Below are 26,142 nucleotides of genomic sequence, written 5' to 3' on the forward strand. Positions count from 1 at the left end.
AAGTTTGACTTCCTTTTCGGAAATCTTACTACTCAGCCACGTCTCTGACAAAACAATAATATTTGGATTATACTGGGCTACGCAAGCATGTAGTAGATCAATTTTGGGTAGAAGACATCTTATATTCAAATGAACAATTTTTAAACCTTTAATATTATCCACTTTATATGAAAAAAGTCATAAACATTTTAATGCTAGGTAATAAATACAAAATATATTTAAGGTATGTTAAATTGTAGTGGCATAACAACAAAACAGATCCTCAAATATACAGACAAGACAAAACAAAACCCCCAAAAATACATACCAAGAACATTAAAGACATTAAATCTGGCCCAGCAGCCCTAGCCATCCTAAGCCCAGGCATATTCATGAGTAGGTCAAATTAAGTCGGTATAAACAAGAGCCAGTCACATTCAGTACACAGGTCGGTCTGTATCAAATATAGGATAAAGAAAATAGCTCATGGAGAGGACAATGTTATCTTCTACAGTTAGACTGCCTTTATAATGGAGAGTCCATACAGGGCATAAAAGCAGTTTCAGCAGTTTTATGACAAATAAACAATTTTTCTGGTTGTAAAAAGTTTCCATTCAATATTAAAAAGTTAGGTAATTAATCAAATTTATTTGTTAGGAGAGTTGGACATGGACACATCTTCTAATGTCCTTTCCACTATTATGTATCATTATAGACGTACACAGTGTGTGTATAAATGGGCTTCAGGTTTCTATGATATTATCTGTCACTCTTCCATACATGTGCTGCTCAACACATTCCACTCAATTTAATAACATGGATATATGTGTGTTTTCTTGTTTGTATTATGCCGGTATAGGATCATCCGGATGGAATGACCCTTGTGAAAGAGGAAGAAGATAAGGAAGATGGGAAACAAGAGCCAGAGGTGGTGTATGAGACCAACTGCCACTGGGAAAATTGCTGCAGAGAGTTTGACACCCAGGAACAGCTTGTACATGTAAGAAAACACACACACACACACACACACACCTGCATATTAGTCTTACTCTTTCTCTGTTTCTGACACTCCTAATTTCTTTCATATGGTCCACTTTTCACACACTGATCTAAATGTGGGCAAGGTAATCACAAGGATCAGAGTTAATCACACACACACTTGCACATAGACTTTGCTCCAGACATGACATTTTTCACAGCCACTTCCAGTCTAGAGCAGCGAGTGGAAAGACACTTACTTCTTGAGACATGAAAGCTCATCACCACTGAAAAATACTGCCACTGTGTGCCCTCTTTAAGCTCTCAGTTCTCATCCTAACACACTCTCAGTCCCCTTTAACCATTCCACGCACACACACACACACACACACACACACACACACATCAGGCATACATCGGATAGAAAGATCTTCAGTTCTCCACAGCTGTCTATCCATACTCTGACATGGCAATTCGAAGCGGCCATGCTAACCCCTATCTATAATTGATATCCTGAGCCGGGAATGGCCTGCCTCCCACATTTGAAGGCCTGTGCTCAAAGCTTGAGGACCTTGACAACTTCTTGCCACTGTTTCTGAAAGCAATTGGGGTGGTGTGTGTGTGTGTGTGTGTGTGTGTGTGTTTGTGTTTGTGAAGGCGGGCCAACAACTATATATGTGGGCGGACGTCGTAACAGACATTTAAAAGTGAAGCTACTTTGAGACCCTCTAGTGGCTAGCTGCAGAACAATTTTTAACCACACCCATTCCCATGTTAGCGCATGGAACACAAGCTAAACGTACAGTAATGTGTAAAAGTCTTAAGCACATACAGAGAAATGCTGTAGGGCAAAGATTCCTTCAAAAATAACAAAAATGAAATGTTTCTACATTTAAAAAAATACTGCAAAGAGCAGTAAACAGTAATAAATAAAACAAAGTCAATATTTGGTGTGATGACCCTTTGCTTTACAAACAAAAGAGTAGTCTCAGGTACAATTTGTGCAGTTTTATAAAGAAATTAGATGGTAGGTTTTACTGAGCATCTTGCAGAACCAGCCACAGTTCTTCCACAGATTTCGACTGTCACACTTGCTTGTTATTTTTGCATGCAAAATTCAGCAGATTATTTTTTTTTGGTCTGAGAAGTGGTCTCTTTTGTAATATGCTCCTTTCTTTACTGATATACCAACATTTTTCTGTTACATTTAATTTTATGCTGGAAAACTAATGTTTGGAATTCTAAAATATTTTTGTACTGACGCGATAATATTAAAGTCATAAATCTATAACAATGTTTGTGGAAAAAAAATGTATGTATATATATATATATATATATATATATATATATATATATATATATATATATATATATATTAGTGTCCAAGTGCCTTTTGTGCCTTTTGCACAACACTGTACATTTTATGTCACATCTCCACAAATTTTCTTTGGGAATAGTGTTCTCTCGTTTTAAGGTTCAGTTGACCTTGATATCTCACCCAGTAGTTGTCTTTAGGATGAATGTGTTTTACAGGTGTTATTTGATGGTAAACAAAAGGGCATGGTTGATGAGGTGATTGACTGTTTTGGATATGACTGTCAATTCCCATGAACATGCACATACTTTCCAACATGCACCTGAAGCTCTTGACAGTTCTGTTACAAAGCCATGTCTTATTCTGCTGTAACTGTTGCAGAGACACAGAGACTAGAGGGTTTTTTGCAGTTTTTCTGGTATGTTGCTCATTTTAATGTCTTAGCTAGCTCACTGTACTGATATTATAACTAGCAAATCAACATGAATGAATAAAGTGATCACTGCTTTTTACCATTATACAACAGTTAGCTCTGGGCCACTAAATTGATTGGACAACTGATGTTCCAAGAGTGCTGATGTTTAGTATAACAGCACTGGTACATTTCATTGTATCACACTGCTCATCTGTGTTTACTGCATAAAATTATTATTCTAGCACTAGTTCATTGCACTGAAACTGGTGCTATACTTACTATGGGCTACAGTCAGTCTGAGCATGGCAGGGCAACACACAATGCTTCATCCAGCTGTGGCTTCTCTGGGAAATATTTTCATTGAAATAAACAAAATAAACAATATATAAAAAATAAACAAAATATTTGGCCATATTCTGTCTGAAATGTCAGTTACTTGATATTAATTTTTTGTTCATAGAACTTTTGTATAAAGGCAGTATCACATTTGCAATCATGATGTACTGAATATCAGCACGGCTGTGATTATGTGGTACTCAGTATAACAGCAGTCTTGCTTGTGCAATTATATAAACATATACCTTAACATAAACTAATATATAGTATATTTGTAGATAACATGACAGATTCGCCAATTTCAGCTAGCTAATTACGGGGCCAAGCACTACAGAGGCAAAGTAAGGAGACAAGCAAGCATTAGAGCACAGTCCTGATTTTACAGATCATGTTTCAGTGCAATAGGCAGTGTTGTTGCCAATATATTGCATAAACCATTATGTGTTTATGTCAATGCATTATATGGAAATGGTTTGAGATATCAAAAAGTTTTTTGCCAACATGCTCTGATGATGAGCTATGTGAAATTTGATGAAGATTGGATAAATGGTCTAGGAGGACTCAAAATGGCAGACAGACAAAAAGGCCTGCTGTGGAAAAATGGAATCACTGGTTTCAGACTGACAGTTTGGTTTGGTCTATCTGTTTGCATGTTATTTGAGAATGGTTTGACTAATCAACTTCAATTCCATAAGTTTTTGTAGGCATGGTCTGAACATGATCTATTTAGATTTTGGTGAAAATCAAACAAACCGTCTAGAAGGAGTTTAAAAAAGTAGGTTTTCCAGAAAATTCAAAATGGTGGAAAATCTAGCCTGGTGGAAATTGAAACCATGGTATGCCAAGGAATCGGATAAATTATTTAGGGCTAATAATTTAGCCCTTATGGTTCAAAAGTTATTAACATGAACATGAGTGAAATATTTGACCTGTTGGTGGTGCTAGAGGGTTTGAGATAGCGACTCCAAATTTGCTATGGTAACATTTCAGACTGTCCTCTATTTGTGTTCTATGCATCTGTGGTGCTTGGCCCCTAATAATAATAATAAGAAGAAGAAGAAGACGAACGAAAACAATAGGTGTAATAATAATAATAATAATAATAATAATAATAATAATAATAATAATAATAATAACAACAACATCAACAACATCAACAATAATAATTAAAGAGCTCATAGCAGCACTTTCGGGAGCCAGGCTGCCAGACTTGGTGAGTATAATAGCTCTCAATAGCATCAAGAGGCAGATCCATTCTCTGATAGGCCATATCTACTGCACAGCTCCAATTTTGACCTACTGCTCAAATTTAAGTGGAATGGCTAAATGAAAATGACTTTCATTTAAATCAATATTAGGCTTCAAAACCACACAATGGGTGTAAATGGTGCCATGTTGTCCACCCATAAATACAGCCATTGTTGTGGGTATGTTTATATATCTTGGTAGGGACAAAATGGTCCCACAAGGATTTGAATATTTTAGGCTAGGGTTTAGTTTATGTGTAGCATAGAATGAATCAGCTGCATTAATAATTCTGTCAGTGGAAGGACCTTGCAATGATAGTAAGACGTACGTGTGTGTGTGTGTGTGTGTGTGTGTGTGTGTGTGTGTGTGTGTGTGTGTGTGAATGATTTTCTGGATTTTCTGGATCCATGCATAATCCTTGATGATTTATTACTAAATCAGCTTAGGTGGAAACTTTCCACTTTCTTCATTAATTACCAATCATCCCTAATAATTAGACATAGCAAGCACATTGCACACAGATCAGGGCTCAGTCTTGATGATGTTAATCTACAAAGCAATATGTCTCATTATAGTTCTATGCCAATTCTCTCCATTTATTCCTACTTTCATTACTGTAATTTCTTGTTCCTTGCATTACACTGCAGCTGATAGCTCAGACATGCTAATAAATTGCATAGTCCCTCCCTTCAAATTCATTTTTTTTCTTAAGGAATGAAAAATACTATCTTTGTCTCTGTTGTAATGGGTTGAGTTTAAGGTCTTGATGTTTGGCAGTTGTGGAGTACAATTTTGGGAAGGTTAGGGCAGATTTTTTCAAACTATTTTTCAAGTGCACCACCTTTCCCTGAGAACTCAATAATGTAATGAAAACATGTGGCATCTATTTGATTCACAGCTCAGAACCTTTGTTGTAATTTGCAAACATATTCCTTTTCAGTGATTGTTTGAAAATAAAAAAAATTATTGTTCTTATTCTTTTTAAACCTTTAACTTTGATGCGCTCTTAGCTTTCAGCTTTATTCAGTGGTTTATGAAAATATGTAAATTACATATGTTTGTATATGACTTGTTATTTTAGATGAAAAAAGCTACATTTAGTTGACAACTATGCACCACCATGGTAGCAGGTGCTTTGCTGAAACCCAGCATCACTCTACTGTTGGTGTGTGTTTGTGTTCATTGGGCATGAAACCCTACAAAGATCACTTTTACTCGACATAATGTATCCTTGGGCTCTTTTCTTGGCATCACTTTATTGCTCACATAACCACTAATAATATATCACTGTCATATCACAGCAAACCAGTGACTACATTTCCCATCCTGCACTGTGGCCTACAAACATGGCTGCCATGGACTGCAATTCCCAGAAAACTCACCTCATGCTAATCACACACATCTGCATTCAATTCACAGCAAATCACAACCAAAGGTTATAAGGACTTTCTATGCATTCACTCTTTGCGAAGTGAATGCGCAGTTGCCTTGTCGACCTCCCAAACCATCTTCCTGTCCAAGGTGGACGATGTGACCTCCCAAGGCACGTTCCTGTCCAAGGTCAACAAGGCGGCCTCCCAAGCCACGTTCCTATCCGAGGTCGGCGAGGCAGCCTCCCAAGCCAAGTTCCTTTCCGAGGTCAATGAGATGGCCTCTCAAGCCAAGTTCCTGTCTGAGGGCGACGAGGTGACCTCCCAAGCCAAGTTCATGTCCGAGGGCAACGAGACGGACAACCAAGTTCTGCTCATGCCTAAGTCTGCTGACACGGCCAACCAAGTTCTCCTCATGCCTGAAGCTGACATCACGACCAACCAAGTTAGTTATGCTCATGCTCGAGATTGACGACACTGCCAACCAAGTTCTCCTCATGCCTGAAGCCGACGTCACGATCAACCAAGTTATGCTTATACTCGAGATTGACGACACGGCCAACCAAGTTCTCCTCATGCTTGAGTCTGCTGACACAGCCAACCAAGTTCAGCCTGCAGATTCGATGGAGAACGACGCTCAGCACCTCTGCAGGACTGAGGGCGCTGCTTAGCATTCCTATACAGCTGAGGACGCCACTCAAACTCCCTGTTCAGCTGAGGATGTTTCTCCGCCTCCCGTTGCAGCCAAGAGCTCCGCTTTGCACTCCCACTCTGCCTTGGATGCCACTATGCCAGTGTTCTATACAGACCTCACTCCACTTTCCCATGCCGCTGAGGACATCGCTCTGCCATTCTGCTCCATGGAGGATGTAATTCTGCCTCCTTGCTCCACAGTGGACATTGCTCCACACTCAAGAAAAGCCAACGAGACGGCCCACCAAGTCAAGCCCCCGTCTAAAGCTGACGACACAACTTCCAATGACCCCGGCAAACCAGCCCCAGCCTTATGTCTGCTCCTCGGCTCCTTGAGGAACCTGCTACTTGTTGGACAATGCCTGTATTGGAACCCGAGGAGCTGTGTGAACATTTTGCCCAGAGGGCCAGGACCGTCAGGGGAGGGAGTGTATTTTGGCACTTCGGGAGAAGCACCTTGGGGGGGTTGTGTCATATCACAGCAAACCAGTGACTACATTTCCCCTCCTGCACTGTGGCCAACAAACATTTACATTTATTCACTTAGCAGACGCTTTTATCCAAAGCGACTTACAAATGAGAAAAATACAAGCGAAGAGATATATCAAGCAGGGAACAATACAAGTAGTGCTACCATACAAGATCCATTAATTGAGTTCCAGAGGAAGCAAAGTGCACAGAGTAGAGGTGTAAGTGCAATTTTAAATTTTTTTTCTTTATTATGAGTTGGTTAGGTGTTCACGGAAGAGGTGGGTCTTTAGCTGTTTTTTGAAGATGGTGAGAGATTCTGCAGTCCGGATTGAGATTGGAAGTGCATTCCACCACTGAGGAACAGTTAGCGTGAAGGTTCTGGAAAGGGACCTTGTGCGACACTGAGTGGGAACTACTAAACGTTGGTCGCTAATTGATCGCAGATTGCGAGAGGGAACGTAGGCCTTCAGGAGAGAGTTGAGGTAGGAGGGTGCTGTTCCTGACAAGGTCTTGTAGGTGAGCATCAAGGCCTTGAACTTGATGCGGGCAGCTACAGGAAGCCAGTGGAGGGAGATGAAGAGGGGTGTGACATGGGTTCTCTTGGGCTGGTTGAAGACGAGGCACGCTGCAGCATTCTGAATCATCTGAAGGGGTTTGATGGAGCTGGCTGGGAGGCCTGAAAGCAGTGAGTTGCAGTAGTCCAGTTTAGAGATAACAAGAGCCTGGACTAGAATCTGTGTAGCCTGTTCAGTGATGTAGGGTCGGATTTTCTTGATGTTGTACAGGATGTACCTACAGGACCTTGCAGTTGCTGAGATATGGTTTGTAAAGGTCAAGCCGTCATCAAGAATCACCCCAAGGTTCCTGGCCGTCCTGGTTGGCATGAGTGTGAGTGAGCTGAGCTTTACATTGAGGTTGTGGTTGATTGAGGGACAGGCTGGGATGACGAGAAGCTCAGATTTTGCCAGGTTAAGCTTAAGATGGTTTTCCTTCATCCAGACCGAGATGTCCGACAGGCAAGCAGAGATGCGTGCAGAGACGGATGGATCGTCAGGCTGGAAGGACAAATGGAGCTGGGTGTCATCAGCATAGCAATGATATGAGAAGCCATGAGACTCAATCACCTGCCCTAGACGTGTAGTGTAGATAGAAAAGAGGAGTGGACCCAGAACTGACCCCTGTGGAACGCCAGTTGTGAGTTGCTGAGTTTCAGAAATACCTCCCCTCCATGATACCTTGAAGGATCTGTCAGAGAGATAGGATTCCACCCAGCGCAGAACCGTTCCAGTGATGCCCAGGCTGGAGAGAGTTGACAGGAGGATCTGATGGTTCACAGTGTCGAAAGCAGCAGAGAGGTCAGGAAGGATGAGGGCCGCTATGGACTGCAATTCCCAGAACACTCGCCTTCATTCTAATCCTGCACACCTGCATCTAATTCACAGCACAATCACAACCACAGGTTATAAGGATTTTCTATGCATTCACTTTTTGCGTAGTAAACACGCAGTTGCCTTGTGTCTGTTGTTTCCAAGCCTTGATACCATGTTTGTTTATTCTGGTGTTTTGAACTTGTTCACGTTTACGACCTTGTATCTTTGTCTTGCCTAGTTTGGACTGTGTGCCTGATAATCTGATCACAGCATGCCTATAAATAGGCATGATGTTACACAAGCTTCAGATAACAGTCATGTGACAAAGCTACACAATGTCTAATTCCCTTCTCAGGGAACAGGCTTAAATGCATAACACAGACATTCCCTTTCTAAGCGAACTCAACCTTGCGTGAGCTTCACGCTTCACCCATTCCATCATACTAAGGGCATGGCCTGTTCAAAAGATCCGAGCCTGAGGGTCACTGCAAGACACTCGAGCCTGGTGTGGAATGTATATCCAGGCTGTAATATTCAAATGAATGTGTGCGGCGTAGACCACCTGGCCGCATCACACACGTCCTGTAAGGGTATCCCTTTGGACAAAGCCTTCGAGGAGGCGAACCCCCTAGTGGAATGAGCCGTTATGCCCAGAGGCGTAGCGTTATCATACTGGGGCATGCCTGTGAATTGCGTCTTCGCTTCAGATAATAGAGGCTGATGGCGCGGCTCACAGGTGCTGTTTTTATATCATGCGACGTGATTAATTGCCATGTCACCTGATCACGGCAGTCTTATAAATAGGCATGATGTTACACAAGCTTCAGATACTGGTCATGCGCGAGGGCGCTTCCCACATCGTGGAGCTCATGCAACGTCTCGTTCCCTTCTCAGCCAACAGGGTTACATACCCAGACATTTTCCTATGGAAGCCAATTTCTGCCAGTTAGAAAAAAATTAGTTTGCAGAAGATAATAACTCAATTTTGACATACTGCTGCTGATAAATAGAAAAATATGCTATGCAATTTCTTTCCTTTTTATCTGGTGAAAACAATGAGAGTTTTGAGTTATTTTGAGATAATTCTAAATTGGGACTTATTATCTCAAAATGTTGATATACTATAGTGATAAGTCTGTGCAAATAATGTGTCCCTTCTCAATTTTTTTTTTTTTTTTTTGCTTTAGAAATAATTTGGCAGATAGTTCAGCATAATTTTGCAGTAAAAACTACAAGATAGTGTCAAATCTTTGAGATAATGAGTAAGAATTTTGAGATAAGTCAATATTTTGAGTTAATACAGAATTTTACGATAACAAGTCAAAATTTTCATATACTGCTGCATATGTTGTGCACCTTTTTTATTGGTTCTGGCAGAAATGGGTTTCCATCGGTTTCTTCCATAAATTTCTGTTGGTCATGGTCTCTTTTTCTGTAAATCGTGATATGATTTTTGCAGTACTACCCTCTAATGGACACAGCCACCTTATGTTTAAGTAAAGAAGACTTCACCTGATGTGAGCATGAGCACACGACACCCTAGCAGCCCACATATCCACATAACCAAATTTTTTGCTAGCACTTTTATTTGTGAAAAGTTCGTAACCAACTCTGAACAGCTTCAAGCAGTTACATACAGTATAATCATGTTGCTATGTTAAGCCAACAATTTGGAAAATCTATAACAAATAATTTTACATGAGAACCAGTGTAATTGATAAACTTATACGGTTTCTAAAAACTAGCCTTAGTTTTAGCGTTTCACCACTAGAAGAGGGGTTCTCAAATGTTTTTGCAGCCAAGGACCCCAGTAACTGTAAAATAAATTTCCCCTCCAAACATAATCCAACTATTCAAATATTAGGCTTAGCATTTAAATGTGTACAATAATATTTTGGATACTTATTTATTGAAGCCATGGAGCTTTCTATTTCTGAATTTTCCTCTGACAGAACACATTAGATTCACATAACTTATAGACCTAAAACATTTTTACTGAGATATTTGAGTTTATTGAGTTATTGAGGTTTGGATTAAAGCCATTCAAATCAAATTACCAGTCAAACGGGATAATAACTATAAAATTTCAATAATAAACATAATAATTGGCATACTATTTGGTTGTGATTTCCACCAAAAATCATGTACCCTCTGGCTATACTGCCATTTCCCCATTCATTGACTTGTGACATGGGAGTTAAATGAGAGTTAATAATATAATGACATAAAAATAAGATGTCTATGTTTAGCACACATTAAAGTAGACATGAGAAGAACATGTAGAATATTTATTTATTATCATTAAGTGTACAGTTCTTCCCAAGCATTTTCTTCAGTGAATGAACCGTGGTGTAGTTCTGTGTAAGACTGTGTGATGTGGCAAATAAAAAAAGCATATTTTAATAGCATATAATTGAAGACAGTTTTAAAATACACAGTATAAATGTCTTTTTTTTTTCTAACGGAGTCCCAACAGTGTTAGTAGTAGATTCTTTAACATCAAAGGGAAAATAAAACATTAGAGAGGGAAAATAAAATATTAACAAAATGTTTAGGTGTGTGTGTGTGTGTGTGTGTGTGTGTGGTTGTAGAGGGGGAATAGTTTCTTTTTGCTCCTGTTTGTGCTTGGGAGATAAAGAAAGGCTTGGGGGGGGTGTGTGCAGGAGGGTATGCAGACCTCTTTTCTCCCTTAATATACCCTCTGGCTGGTGCAGGGAGCCTTTAATTGGTTAAATGTGGATTTCCCCCCTTTTTTGATCAGCTTCAGGATTAGCCGCTTTATCAGTTGGGAGTATCTTACACAAAGATGAAAAGGCAAAGCAGAATTACACATGCCAATTCCACCCCACCCTCCTCCTCTTCCTTCTCTTTCTCTCCCTCATCCCTCTCCCTCATTCCCATTTAGCCTCTTTTTCTGCTCTTTTCACACAGAACGCTTCAGTGATTGACATGCAAAAGGAGTGTATGATTTATTAGTGTGACTGATAAAACTGAATGCTGTTGGAGTTGCCTCGCTTCTGGGAAATAGCCTTGTAAACAGGCTCTTTTCATGCGTGGCTGCATTTTAATGGGGCAGGCCACAGCTCAGTAAAAAGGATGAAAAGCAGACAATATAAATTTAAGAGCTACAAACTGGCTCAGTAATGAGGGTATTCAGTGCGTTTTTCTTGCTTTAGGTTTGTATATGAGCCTCATTATGTTGTTTTGATCATCTTATGTCCTTTTATGTGTAACTGTAAATTGATCATACTGTACATTTAGCAGTTTATACAAACTTAATTTAAGGAATACAGCATTAGCCCTTATATTCTGCTCAGGTCAGAATGTCTAAATGTAGAGCATAGGTGCCCAAATTGGGGAGGAAAAACTGGGGAAAATATTTTTGATATTTAAAAAGATATTTAATATTTTTGATACTTTAAAAAGTCAGTATGGTGCTGCAGCATCCCCAAATTTGATATTGAGCTTGGCTTAATGCCTCAGGTTACTGTGTATATGTAGTTTCACATTTTCTCCCAGTGTCCCTAACCAGAATAAAACAGTTACTGTATGTATTTGATGTACTTTCTTAAGCATGACAAAGCATTTCTAGTTCATTTGTATTAAAGAATTTGGATCTGGGTGTAAAGAGTGTAACATTACTTTTTAAATATGGAATTCTGTGGATCCTTAACCACATGGTCATTTGCACAAATATTTAGGCATTGCTATACATATATCAGGGGTGAAACATGAGGAGTAATAGCCATATCTGGCCATTAGAGTATTAGTGTCACACCCTTTTCCATTCCTCCCTCCTTTTTCTCCCCTCCTCGCTCATCCCACAATCACTGTAGTAACGTCATGCATCACAGATGACAGCATCAGGCTCATTTGTACAAGTGAGTGTTAAGGGACATGCTATAGTCTCCTCCTCTCTCTATTTCCCTCTCACTGTCTCTGTTGCGGTTATTGAGTGCCAATGCCACATCAGGCAGATCATATACCACAGGGAGTTCCACTCAGTGCAAGGAACAGGGAGGGAGAGGGATGAGGGAGATGAGGAAGGAAGTGAAGTGACAACAGTCTTTACACAGTGAGTCTCCAAACTTCAAACATACTCTAACTCCTGAGTTTAAACTGACCTTTATTCTCATCCAATTGTAATTCAAAGACCATTACTTTTTAGGTTTTTGCTAATAGTATAAACGTTATTGATCGCATACTATCACAGAAAACTATATATATATATATATATACACACACACACACACACACACACATACATATACACATATATACATATATACATATATATATATACACACACATACACACACACACACAGTATCTCACATAAGTGAGTACACCCCTCACATTTTAGTAAATATTTGATTATATCTTTTCATGTGACAACACTGAAGAAATGACACTTTGCTACAATGTAAAGTAGTGAGTGTACAGCTTGTGTAACAGTGTAAATTTGCTGTCCCCTCAAAATAACTCAACACACACCCATTAATGTCTAAACCGCTGGCAACAAAAGTGAGTACACCCCTAAGAGAAAATGTCCAAATTGGGCCCAATTAGCCATTTTCCCACCCTGGTGTCATGTGACTTGTTAGTGTTACAAGGTCTCAGGTGTGAATGGGGAGCAGGTGTGTTAAATTTGGTGTCATCGCTCTCACACTCCCTCATACTGGTCACTGGAAGTTCAACATGGCACCTTATGGCAAAGAACTCTCTGAGGATCTGAAAAAAAGAATTGTTGCTCTACATAAAGATGGCCTAGGCTATAAGAAGATTGCCAAGACCCTGACACTGAGCTGCAGCACGGTGGCCAAGACCATACAGCGGTTTAACAGGACAGGTTCCACTCAGAACAGGCCTCGCCATGGTCGTACGAAGAAGTTGAGTGCACGTGCTCAGCGTCATATCCAGAGGTTGTCTTGGGGAAATAGACGTATGCGTGCTGCCAGCATTGCTGCAGAGGTTGAAGGGGTGGGGGGTCAGCCTGTCAGTGCTCAGACCATACGCCGCACACTGCATCAAATTGGTCTGCATGGCTGTCGTCCCAGAAGGAAGCCTCTTCTAAAGATGATGCACAAGAAAGCCCACAAACAGTTTGCTGAAGACAAGCAGACTAAGGACATGGATTACTGGAACCATGTCCTGTGGTCTGATGAGACCAAGATAAACTTATTTGGTTCACATGGTGTCAAGCGTGTGTGGGGCAACCAGGTGAGGAGTACAAAGACAAGCGTGTCTTGCCTACAGTCAAGCATCCTGGTGGGAGTGTCATGGTCTGGGGCTGCATGAGTGCTGCCGACACTGGGGAGCTACAGTTCATTGAGGGAACCACGAATGCCAACATATACTGTGACATACTGAAGCAGAGTATGATCCCCTCCCTTCAGAGACTGGGCCGCAGGGCAGTATTCCAGCATGATAACGACCCCAAACACACCTCCAAAACGACCCCTGCCTTGCTGAAGAAGCTGAGGGTGAAGGTGATGGACTAAACCCTATTGAGCATCTCTGGGGCATCCTCAAACGGAAGGTGGAGGAGCAAAAGGTCTCTAACATCCACCAGCTCCGTGATGTCGTCATGGAGGAGTGGAAGAGGACTCCAGTGGCAACCGGTGAAGCTCTGGTGAACTCCATGCACAAGAGGGTTAAGGCAGTGCTGGAAAATAATGGTGGCCACACAAAATATTGACACTTTGGGCCCAATTTGGACATTTTTGCTTAGGGGTGTACTCACTTTTGTTGCCAGCGGTTTAGACATTAATGGCTGTGTGTTGAGTTATTTTGAGGGGACAGCAAATTTACACTGTTACACAAGCTGTACACTCACTACTTTACATTGTAGCAAAGTGTCATTTCTTCAGTGTTGTCACATTAAAAGATATAATCAAATATTTACAAAAATGTGAGGGGTGTACTCACTTTTCTGAGATACTGTATGTATGTATATGTATGTATATACATATAAGGTGACAATTCCCGAAACTGATACAATACAAAGTTGTTATGATGTTGATTTGTCCAAATTAATGTGTTATAACTTTATTGAGAGCAATGAGTAGTTTCATATAAGATATTACAATTCAGGTACTTAAGTTTTCTCAGTTGAGCCGCTTTCCTGATTATGTTTCATTTATTATTAATACCACATTATAAGGAAATAGCTTAAAAAGTCCCTTGGTCCATGCTATGATTATTCACTGTTTGGTAGCCATCAGGCTCCTAGATTATCTGACTAAGTGTATTACCAGTGGTTAATAGTAGTTCTTGACTGGATCACCTCATATTACCTAACAAGATTTAGAATTATTTTGCAAAAGGTTTGAGAAGTCTGGAGGAATGAGAAATCTTTAGCACACTCCAGAAAAAGCAAGGGTGCCTTTGTGATACATATAATAAATGTAAATCCTCTTTTGTAAAATCTGGTATACTGTGTCATTGCTTAAGATTGTCCAAAAAATTCTAAAAGCTCATTTGCATAATCCATCATGTCACAATTTCCTGGATCCCAGAGGAGGCCTACATACATGAACTACCTTTCCAGTAAAAGTGGTTTGTACTCAGGACCTCATGTCATCTTTCTCTCTCCCTGATTATTCAGATTCTTTTCATTTGCTGCTCAAATTCATAATATATTATGGGAAGAATGCTTTGGATGTCTCTTTGCCTGTGCACTTTCTGAGATGGTCAACATTTTATTTAAAAATAGTCAGTGAATATGACAGCAGTGTTAGGAGGATAAAGTTAAATTAAAATCTGATGGTCTTTGTAGAGACATGGGGTAAAACAAGGCCAGTAAACAGAATCAGGGCCAGGGTGTGAAACAGGGGTCAGGTTTGAATGACAGTCTACCACCTCACAGTCATTCTTTCTCACACACAAACCAATAACACACTCCTGCAGCACTATCCAAACTCTAGGAAAGTTTGGGCAGATGGTAGGAAGATGACAGAGAAGCTAGTGACACCAGTTGCCTTCATGTCATGAAGAAGAATAGAGGATGAGCTCCTCTCTCTGTCTATAGCAGCACCTCCCCTCTCTATCTCTGCCAGCACCTTTCACTCATTTTTTTCTGAATCCCTCTCTCTCATGTTTACCTTTTCACTGTCACTCGCCTCTGTCCCCTATCCTGCTCTGTATGTGAGGGAATCGATTCAGAGATATTTTTACTCTCCCTGTTTTTCTGTTTCCTGTTCTTTTCTTTTTGCTACCCAGGTTGCCTATGATCATTGTATTGCTTTTGTTTCTGGTAAGAAATGCAAAGCACTTCTGAAATGGCCAATGAAAAAAAAAAGATTTCTCACCCTTACATTCTTTCCCTCCCCCTTGCCCCAATCTAAGTCTGATTGGAAGTTGGCAGGCAACACAGCTGTCAGTGCTTCTCTTGGAAAGGCAGACAATTGTGATAGGAGGCAACAGGATTTTATTTGAAATCTTGCTTAAATTGGACACAGCATCTAAACGCAACATTATAAAACCCACCTGAAAGACTGACTGAAAACAGACAAATGAAGCAATCAACAATCAGAAAATTGATTGAGTAAGAGAATTACTTGAGGTGGAACAGAAAAAGAAAGAAACAGAAAAAGCAGTATAGAAAATCTGAGCACTGTTGTCACAGATGGCTAGGTAGTGACCACCTAAACTGAGCTTTATTCTTCAGTTCAGCTTAAAGCTCACAATGATACAGTCCATTCCAAAAGTATTGGAATGGCAAGGCCAATTAATTTGTTGTTTTTTACACAGAAGACATTTGGGTTTAAAATCAAAAGATGAATATGAGAGGATAGATTATAATTTCGGCTTTCATTTCCTGATATTTACATGTAGATGTGTTAAGCAACTTAGAACATGGCACCTTTTGTGGCAGACCACCCAATTTTTAGGTGAGCAAAAGTATTGGAACCTATTTACTTTAAGACTATAACACTTTATGTGGGTGCATATCCCTTGCTTGCAATAACTGCATCAAGGCAGAGACCCACTGACATCACCAAACTGTTGCATTCTTCTTTTGTGATGTTATTCTTGGCTTCTTTCAGTTGTTGTTAGGGTTACGGTCTGGTGATTGATTTGGCCAGTCTACAACAATTTTTAACCTGATGAACTCCCTTGTTGTGTTGGCAGCAGTGTTGGGTAAGTTACTCAAAAAATGTAATCCACTACAGATTAGTCTGTCAGCCAATAACACACGAGCATTTCCACGTATTTTAACCCTGTCTGATTGGTCTCGCCTCCATTCACTGAAGATTTTACTGACGTTCAGTTACGTAGTGACAAACTGCTCCAAGTGGAGAATTATTTGGAGCTAAACAAAAAATCTTCGGGGCAAATCGTGATTTATTTTATAAATGAAATTTACCAACTATTGTTTTCTTTACAATAAATTTGTACTTGTAAATAGTACAAGTAACAATTTTATTGACATCAGTAACTGTAATCAAATTACATAAATTTAAAATGTAATGTTACATTTCTCCATTATAAGAAAAGTTATTAGAATACAGTAACATGTTACTTTGTAACGAGTTACACCCAGCTCTGATTGGCAGTGTGTTTTGGGTCTTGCTGCATGATGTTCCTCCTAATTAGATTGGATGCATTTCTCTTTAAATTGGAATGTTTATCTAAACTTCTAAATTCATTCTGCTGAATGATGCCATCATGAGTTACATCATCAATAAAGATTAGTGAGAACATTTCAGAAGCAGCCATGCAAGCCCACACCATGATGCTACCTCCACCATGCTTGACCAATAAGCTCGTACGTTTTGGATCAAAAGATGTTAATTTCTTTCTCAACATTTTGAGCCTTCAGTTACTTTGGCAGAGGGTAATCTTTGTTCCAGAACTTTTGAGGCTCATCTCTATATTTCTTTGCGAATTCCACACTTGTAATACCTTCACCCCTGTCCTTTGGCAGTTGTTGGTGATATCACTGACTGTTGTTTTTGGGCTTTTCTTCACAGCTCTCACATTGTTTCTTTTATTGACTGCTGTTTTCCTTGGCCGACCTGTTCAATGTTTGGTTGTTACCACACTAGTGGTTACGTTATTTTTCACCACATTCCAAATTGTTGTATTGGCTATGCCTGTCAGTCACATGTTCCAATATTTTTGAACACAGGTGCCATGTTCTGAGTTGTTTGACACATCTAGATGTAAATATAATTAAAGCTGAAATTCTGATCTATCATTCTTTTGATCTCAAATGTCTTTAGTATATAGTAAAAACAAAAGAATAGGCCTCACTGTTCTAATACTTCATGAGGAAGTTTTTGCAGCTCCTTGATAGACAAGTCCCCAGAATTAATTTCTTAAATCTTATTGATTGTATACCATACATGTCACCCTGCTCTCACACCTCCAGGGACACAATGCAACAACTTGGCCAGAAGTCATTCATTTTCAAAGAGAGCCATAGATGTCCAGTGACTTTAAGTAGCCCTTGCAAAGCAAAAGTTGAACAAAGTTATGTTTTTTTTTTTTTCCTCTGACTAGTTTTTGTTCCTACTCATGGTTTCTAAGCCAGTCATTGAAACTTGCTCTGCTGCTAACATTTCCCTCCAGAATCTTATTTATATATATTCATTCTATTGATAGCCTGTATGGATAAGGTTTTTTTTTTTCAACAGTGAAAAAAATCATTTTATAAAAGTAATATAGTGTTTAATTAGTGATATGTTCTGTAGTTGGATCACAGCATCCTGCATCACGCCTTTAATGGCTACAACTGCCTCTCTGATCAAAACATTGACCTTTAACCTCCTTATCTCTCACAAAGCATATAAATAATGACCATATCCATGGGGAGAAGAAGGAGTTTGTATGTCGATGGGAGGAGTGCTCTCGAGAACAGAAGCCCTTCAAGGCCCAGTACATGCTGGTGGTACATATGCGCAGGCATACAGGCGAGAAACCACACAAGTGCACGGTGAGAAACTACATTACCCAGCATATGCTTCTGTTAAAAAGGATCCTTTAAAAGACCATTAAATAAAATGTTCTAATTATTATATGACTGTAACAACTCAAGCTTTGATTTGTAGCATAGCAGCTGTATATCACAGTGAGTAAGTGAGGTTTGTGATTTGTATCTGCCCTTTTTTCTCTTATCATGTGCAGTTTGAGGGCTGTTCCAAGGCCTATTCTAGACTGGAGAACTTGAAGACACACTTGCGCTCTCACACAGGAGAGAAACCCTATGTGTGTGAACATGAGGGCTGCAACAAGGCCTTCTCGAATGCATCAGACCGTGCCAAACATCAGAATCGGACCCACTCCAATGAGGTATATACACACTACCTCTTTTAGCCTATTCTGGCTCAGTAAAACAGAACTATTAAGCAGTTACTGAAGGAAGATGTAATTTAATTTTAAAACAATGAGGATTTAAATAAACTTATTTTATAAATTATCCAAAAGGAATTTTTATATTTAAGCCCCAGTCAGGACTCGATCTACCCTAAGTTTACTAATTCAAAGCATTATAAAACATACAAGTTGCATGGTTTATTTAGTGTACTAAACACTTACTAGTACAGGGGTCGGGAACCTATGTCTCACAAGCCATATATGACTATTTTAGTGATTAGTCAACTGCGGGAAAAAAGAAATAAAAACCATCACGAAAGCTAGTGTGTCAATTCAAACTCTACATATTTTAAATTAAATTAAATTAAAACTCTACATATTACTTATTATTAAATATTACATAGTTCATAATCAATGCCCATTTGTCATGTATACACCAACCAATTGTGATGTAGCACAACAATCTCAAATTTCATTAGACAGTGTGGAGCAGTGTGGTAATTTTCAGGTCTAATTTATAAATCGGCTGAAAAGTACATAGCTTTTCAGTTTTTTTAACAAAGATGAAATGGCTAAAAGAAAAAAAAAGACGACGAGTATTGTTCTTTCCAGTCCAAACAGAGAAATTTGCATATTTGGAAATTGCATTAATGGTAAGTAGTGTTCAATTTACTCTTACTTACTTACTGTACCTTGTATTGATTTACCAATTTATGAAACTATCATAGTTGGTTAAATGAAGTCCAAGTGCCACCTACAGGCCTATTAGGTGAAGTGCAGGCTGTTAGGTCAAGAACATGCAAAATGTGAAATGGCCTTTATTATATTACCAATTTTTATAATTATGCAATTATTTATGCAATAATTATGCAATAATAGTAAAGATAATGACTAAAATAAGAAGAATACATATATAAAAATGTAAAAAAAAAAAAAAAAAAAATGTACTTTTCTCTGGCTCTTTAAAGAAAATCATAGCTTTTTTTATGGCTCTGCCAGCTGAAAAGCTTCCCGGCCTCTGGTTTAGTAAGTCCTAAAATATGGATCTGCAAAATATATCAGCTCCTGATTGGATTTTTAACCTGCCATTTCAATTAATGAAAAAAAGTTTGTTTTTTGACTATCACTCATTCTCACAATGTTTCTCAGAAACCCTATGTATGCAAGATACCAGGCTGCACCAAACGCTACACTGATCCGAGCTCTCTGCGCAAACATGTAAAAACCGTTCATGGTCCTGAAGCCCATGTCACTAAGAAACAGCGTGGAGATGTTTACCCCCGTCCCCCGGCCCATCCCCGTGAACCTGGAGCCAATGGACAGGGCAGGTCGTCAAAATTGCAATGCCCCTTTGAAGCATTTCCTGACCAAAGGGAGTATAACCATGCTACCTCAAAGCAAGATGAATGTCTGCAAGTCAAGTCAATCAAGACAGAGAAGCCGATGGTGAGCCCCTTTTCACACTCAAATCATTTCATATGCTCTTATTTGTGAAATAAAATAATTGTATACTCTTATTTCTAAAATAAAATAATCTGACATTAACAAGCATACATATACGTACCTTTTTACTTCCTTTACTGACCTTTTTACACTAACGGTTTCTTAATTTAGATCTGATATTGTGTTTGACATATTTTACCCTTTCCTACTTCCCTGCTTGCTCTCATAACTCAGCCTTATTATTTATTTTACATCTATGCTAGCTTTGCTCTGCATGGCCTGTATAATAACTAACTGTCTTTTTCATCCAATGCTTCACACGTTACTTGCCCTTTTTCTAAGGACAGTGGGTGATCAGGTGAGATTTGGTGAACTATCAACATTGATATCCTTGAATCAGAGCTCTGCTCTTCCTGCCATATATCATATTGTCCTCACAAGTTAGAGGTCATCAGTTTAACCAAAAAATTATTTCACCCATCTCTATGTGGAGTCATTATAGAGTTCAGCATCATAACCTTTAGTAGACAAGTCACCAGAATTAATTACTCAAATGTATACCATACATGTTCTCTCTGCTCACACCTGCAGGGTGCAACAAAGTGGCCAGAAGTCATTCATTTTCAAAGAGAGATTTCCAGTGACAGTAAGCGAAGTAACCTTACCGAAGCAAAAGTTGAGCAAGTTTAACTTTACAAATGAGAAGTGAGGCAGTTTGGTGACTGCTAATAGGAGTTTCTTTTTATGTTTCTTTTTCCCCCTGTTTTTTTGGTTCCATATATTTGTTCCTATTCACTGCTTCTAAGCCAGTCAATGAAACTTTCTCTGCTGCTAAAAATCACTGACTGTTGTGAGTGCACAGTTAACTCTAAGTCAGACCTGACCAAAAGATGTAATAGGTGTAGAAAATTAAATTTAAAAGGTTAGGGCCTTTATTCATTCCATGTGCCATGTAAAATGCCATTCATCACTGTAGTTTTAATATGTTTTCGTGCTTTGTTTTTTCAGAGGGGGAGCTTTTATTTGATCATGGTTTAACTGTTACATGTGCTTGCCACATTTAATTTATTCATGTACAGGTTCATCTAAAAAAATTTCAATATCATGGAAAAGTTCATTTTTTTCTGTAATTTAATTCAAACCACTTTTCAATTAAATTACAGAAAAAAATTAATTTTCCATGATGTTCTAATTTTCTGAGATGCACCTGTATATCTTGTCTCTCAGACGTCTCAGCCAAGCCCTGGCAGTCAGTCTTCATGCAGCAGTGGCCAGTCCCCCACCAGCTCCCATCTCAGCCGTGGAGTCCAGCTTGCTGTGAACACTATTGGCCTTGTCGGGGAGGAGGTGGTGGAGGACCAGGAGTTTGAAGTGGAGGATGAAGAGAAGGACACTGAGGTAGTAGAGGAGGAGTCTCCCATAATGGTCTCTGCTGTATCCACTGCTACAGCCACGGCAGCTACTGTAGCCCTACAGCCCTGCAGGAGTCTTGGGCAGCCCTTGCGCTGGATGGAACAGGTTAAGATGGAAAGGCTTAGGCAGGTGAATGGAGGGACATCAAGGCTGGGACATCTGTCACCCACAGCACCCTCTAAAGGCCACAGTCTGCCCTCCCTGACAATGAAAGGTACGACTTTGTCTCAGTTCACACTGTGTATGTTTTTTTTCTAATACTAACCAAGAATCCTTATTCGTCATGTCAGTTTAAAATGATTGTGGATCATTGAGAGAAAAAAAGAGTCCTGAGAAAATCTGTGAACTCTGTCCTGTGAACTCTTTACAGTTTACTCTTTTATTTTAAATTTTTAATGGTGTATTTGTAAGTAAGACATGGGAGAGATCTTTGGTAAATGTAATACTGAGTAATGCTGACAATTGCTACTTTTCTTTACATGGCTATGTTTCTCTGAACTCTAGGCTTGTGTACAGTCAGGAGTACTTGTGGGGGTGCACCAGTGCCTCAGCCTCCTTTACATCCCGAGCCATCCAGCACAGAGCTGACAATGCTGAGCCTCCTACGGGATCGCCGTGACAGCAGTGGCAGTGCCACCAGCTCAGCCTACCTAAGTAGCAGCCGTCGTTCATCTGGCATCTCTCCCTGCTTCTCAAGCCGCCGCTCCAGCCAAGCCTCACAGTCTGAGCACAGCCAGCAAAGACAGCTACACAACCTCAGTGCTACTGACTCCTATGACCCCATTTCCACTGATGCCTCTCGTCGCTCCAGTGACGCTAGCCAATGTGGTGGAGGTGGTGGTTCTGGTGGGGTAGTGCTTGGAAGAAGCTGGGGTAGTCAAAGTGGAGGTGTGGGAGGAGGTGGGATGGGATCAAGAGGTGTGTTGAATCTAACACCAGCACAGCATTATCATCTCAAAGCCACATATGCAGCTGCAACAGGTGGGCCCCCTCCAACACCTTTGCCTAAACTGGAACAAGTGAGCTATAAAATTCAAATGACTATGGCCAGGGATGTGAAAGGCACAAACCCGCTCCCATTGCCATCACTATTCAGACCTCGTTGCAGTAGTGATGGTAGTTCTCATGGACAAAACAGTCACATTAGGTACAGATGGAGGAGATTGTATCCAGGGGAAGGCCCAGGCAATAGTAACAGAAGAGCAAGTGACCCTCTAATGCCAAGAGACCAAAATAACACTGGAAATCCCCAGATACAGCGTTTTGGCAGCCAAAATAACATGGACCACTTACCCCCTCTGGTTGGTAATAATGTCTCAAGTGGTGTTGGTAAAAGTACAAACCACCAAAATGACACCAACTTAGTGGACATTATCCAGAGTGGCCAGCTCTCCCCTTTCCCTCCTAGCATCATGGAACAATCAGCACTTGAAGCTTTAGCCATGGAGCATGATGGGGCGCTCTTATTTAGGGATGATGGTGGTCTTCTTGGGGACCATAAAGCTCCCTGCAGCCAGCAAAATGGCATAAATTCCCAATTTCACAGAAATGATTTTACCCAGAATAGTAAGGAGGTGCAGAAAGTCCAGAATCCTTCACAGCACCATGGGGCACAAGAAGCACAAAATCCTAGGAAAGATAGCCTGCCAATCCAATGGAATGAGGTAAGCTCGGGAAGTACGGATTTTTCGCCTCCTTGGGAGCCATGGAGGTGTGAGCAGTGGCCAAACCATATTAATGCAGTAGGCCTTCCATTTGGTCACTTTGAAAATATGATTGTACAACAGCAGCTCCCTTCATACTTTACAGACCAGCAACACCCTAATCAGAGGGGTAGTGTTCAACAAATAACTGAACTGACCGATGGACACATTTACCCAAATCAACACAGGCAAGGATCAAATTCAAGCCAACATCGATCTTGCAGAATGAGCCAGGGTGTGTCAGTGGAGACTACACAACGGAACTGCAATGGCACAAGCTCAAGCACATATAACTTTGGTCAGCAAAACTGTCAGAATGCGCTGGGCCCCATCCAACCAAGTAGTGTTCATCAAGCCACTCAGCCACAAACTCAGCCACAAACACGACAGCTTCAACAGAGCCATGAAATTCCATGTCAAACGAGTGGAAACTTACTCCAGCAAGGAACAGTAAAGCCCAGTACATCCCACATCTCTGTACTCTCTCTTCAGCCAGCTAGCCAGCATGTGGACCAAGACCCCTCTCAACCACAACAATATTCCACCCAACGGATAATCGGCAGTCACAATGCACAGTCCTACAAAAGTTTTACAAAAGGAAATATCAGTAACCGCTCACTTGCTAATCATGTTTCAGGACTAAAACTAGAAATAGAAGATCAGCTTCAACCAAACTCATGCTCTTCAATGCAGCAACAGCAGATCTTTGAGCAGTGGTTTGACCCAGCTAAGTCTTCAATCTTCAGAGCTCAACACTGCCAAATGGAATCATTTAAAATTGAGACTGGGATATCATGTGAATCCTTGGAGGATGTTCTGTCACCTGGGGCAGATCAGGTGACCAGCACAGTAGAGAGCAGCCCAGATGGCAGTGTTCGGGATGTTGGCATACATTTTTTCTCCATCCTGGACGATAGCCTTGACCAGGGCAATTTGGTTTCTGATGTCATCAGTCCTAGTGTTCTGCATGATTTATCACAGACTTCCTCTTGTCTTACAACTCCACACCTCTCAGCTGTACTTCATAGCTTGCCTCTCGGTACAACCAACATGGCCATTGGAGACATGAGCTCCTTTCTGACTACCCTTGCAGAAGAGAGCAAGTTTCTTGCCATTATGCAGTAGGTTTTATAATCCTCCAATTGATGAGAATGGGGAAAACATAATTTACTGAAGTAATTTTTAAAATATGGATTAGGAGGAGAAAATCTTTGATTTATATTTGTCAGTGTAATTTGTTAGGGGGAGTTAAAACAAGCATAGATCTGCTATCTTTATATGTCTTAGCCTCCTAAAGATGGGGATTGGAGAAACCATATAAATATAGTGTAAGTATATAAATATATAAAATCATTCCATTTGTGGAATAATTGAATATACAAAAGCCAGTTTCATATTTCTTTAAGGTGACAACAGCATCTCACCTCTTTAAACAGTATTCAATTCAATTAAATTGTGTGTGTATAGTGCTTTAAACAATGGACATTGTCACAAAGCAGCTTTACAAGAAATATATAAATTAATTCTGGATATAAATTTTACATTTATAAAATTATCCCACAGTATTCTGTGTATTATTGCTGTTTTGCATTTTGTTATAAAATGTTCATAGACATGCATGTTCATTGCCTTTTTATGCAAGTAGAATATATCTCAATTACTAAAGAAAGACTTGTCATGAGGTAAAGACAGGTTAAATGTTCCATTTAAAAAGGTCCTAGTGTTGCAATTACCTATATTAACATTTTAATTATGTTGTATGTCTTGCATTGGTAGTATTGACATTATTTTCCTGGCCTTGTATTATGCTTGACATATTTTTCAAACATGGCATAGACTACATATACGAGGGACCATTGTATTAGACAATTGTGGACCAGAGCCTCATATGAATAAATATACTACTTCATTTACCATGATTGCATACATGTATAAAGACTTTTCCCAATTTTTTTTTTTTTTTTTTTTACACCTTGCATATTGTGGTCTAATTACTGGTGCTTACAACAAACTGAGTGCATTATGAAAAAGAACAACTAAGATGTTGAAATTTGCCAACATGTTTTTTTTCCCCAAAGAGGATAAATTTTAATATGATGGATAAAATATGCCAATAAAGTATTATTATTATTATTATTATTATCATCATTATAATTATTATTATTATTATCGTTAGCAGTAGTAGTAGTAGTAGTAGTAGTAGTAAAAGTATTAACCCATTTCTGGTTTTACCAAATATCTCAAAGTAATAATGTCCTTTCTTTTAAAATGTAAGTCGTGTATTACTTCACAACCATGGTCACCAAGGTTTTCATATTACAAATAAATTTTAAGTGCATCTGTTCTGATTTGCCTGTGAAGGAATTTGATACAATGTGGAGGTAATCTGGCAATTTTCTTTGCAAAAAAGATTGTGTATATGCGTATGTACAGTTTTATAAGTCATTCTGTAGGAAATAGGTACCGTTTGTGTTCTGTTATTGTTTTCAAAGTTTTATGATACATTTCCTGAGGAAAGTACAGGGTGGGTGGGGGTTGGGGGGGCGATTAGTGCCTAGGAACACTGCCAGTCTTTTATAAGGCATTATTACAAAACAGGTGTACAAACAGGTGGTAAAAATTCAGCAAGAAACCTACAACTTCACATACAACTCAGTAATCACAAATGATTCTGGTACAGGTGAGGTGTTAGCTGTAAATCTAATATCTAAAAAAAAGCACAAATGTTTGAAGATATTTTAACACATTTCTTGTCTTTTTATGCTTGTAAATACATTATCCACCTGTATAATGTAGACTAAATAGGAGAGTTTAGATGACAAAGTTAGCCAAGATGATCATACGGACTAAGCAGGAATCCCCTACCTGCGAAAAAATCCAAGCAAAGGGGAATTAGGGTGTATGAAGTCATGGTGCATAGCACTACCATATGGAATTCAAAATCTGAATAATTTGTTTGTAACAAACCACAACAAATGTTTGTAAGACTTTAATAAAAATGAAATAATGTGCATGGCATGTCTGAACAGCCTGTCTTTTGTTTATGAACTGTGAGTAACATACATGCCAGTGCATGTGGAGGATGACT

At 39.5% G+C, this 26,142-nt stretch overlaps 1 protein-coding gene across 1 annotated transcript in view; it reads left to right on the forward strand.

Moving 5' to 3' along the window:
- Nucleotides 1–23,610, forward strand: part of gli3 (GLI family zinc finger 3) — a 193,291-nt gene extending 169,681 nt beyond the window's left edge. The window contains exons 11-17 of the mRNA XM_053610917.1: nt 839–979; nt 17,966–18,115; nt 18,307–18,471; nt 19,645–19,941; nt 21,166–21,565; nt 21,856–23,062; nt 23,547–23,610. Coding sequence (XP_053466892.1) covers nt 839–979; nt 17,966–18,115; nt 18,307–18,471; nt 19,645–19,941; nt 21,166–21,565; nt 21,856–23,062; nt 23,547–23,610 — 2,424 coding nt within the window. The remainder of the gene's footprint in view (nt 1–838; nt 980–17,965; nt 18,116–18,306; nt 18,472–19,644; nt 19,942–21,165; nt 21,566–21,855; nt 23,063–23,546) is intronic.
- Nucleotides 23,611–26,142: the final 2,532 nt, after the last annotated feature.

The sequence above is a fragment of the Ictalurus furcatus genome, chromosome 23 (assembly GCF_023375685.1).
Source record: "Ictalurus furcatus strain D&B chromosome 23, Billie_1.0, whole genome shotgun sequence".
In the NCBI taxonomy this organism is placed as follows: Eukaryota; Metazoa; Chordata; class Actinopteri; order Siluriformes; family Ictaluridae; genus Ictalurus; species Ictalurus furcatus.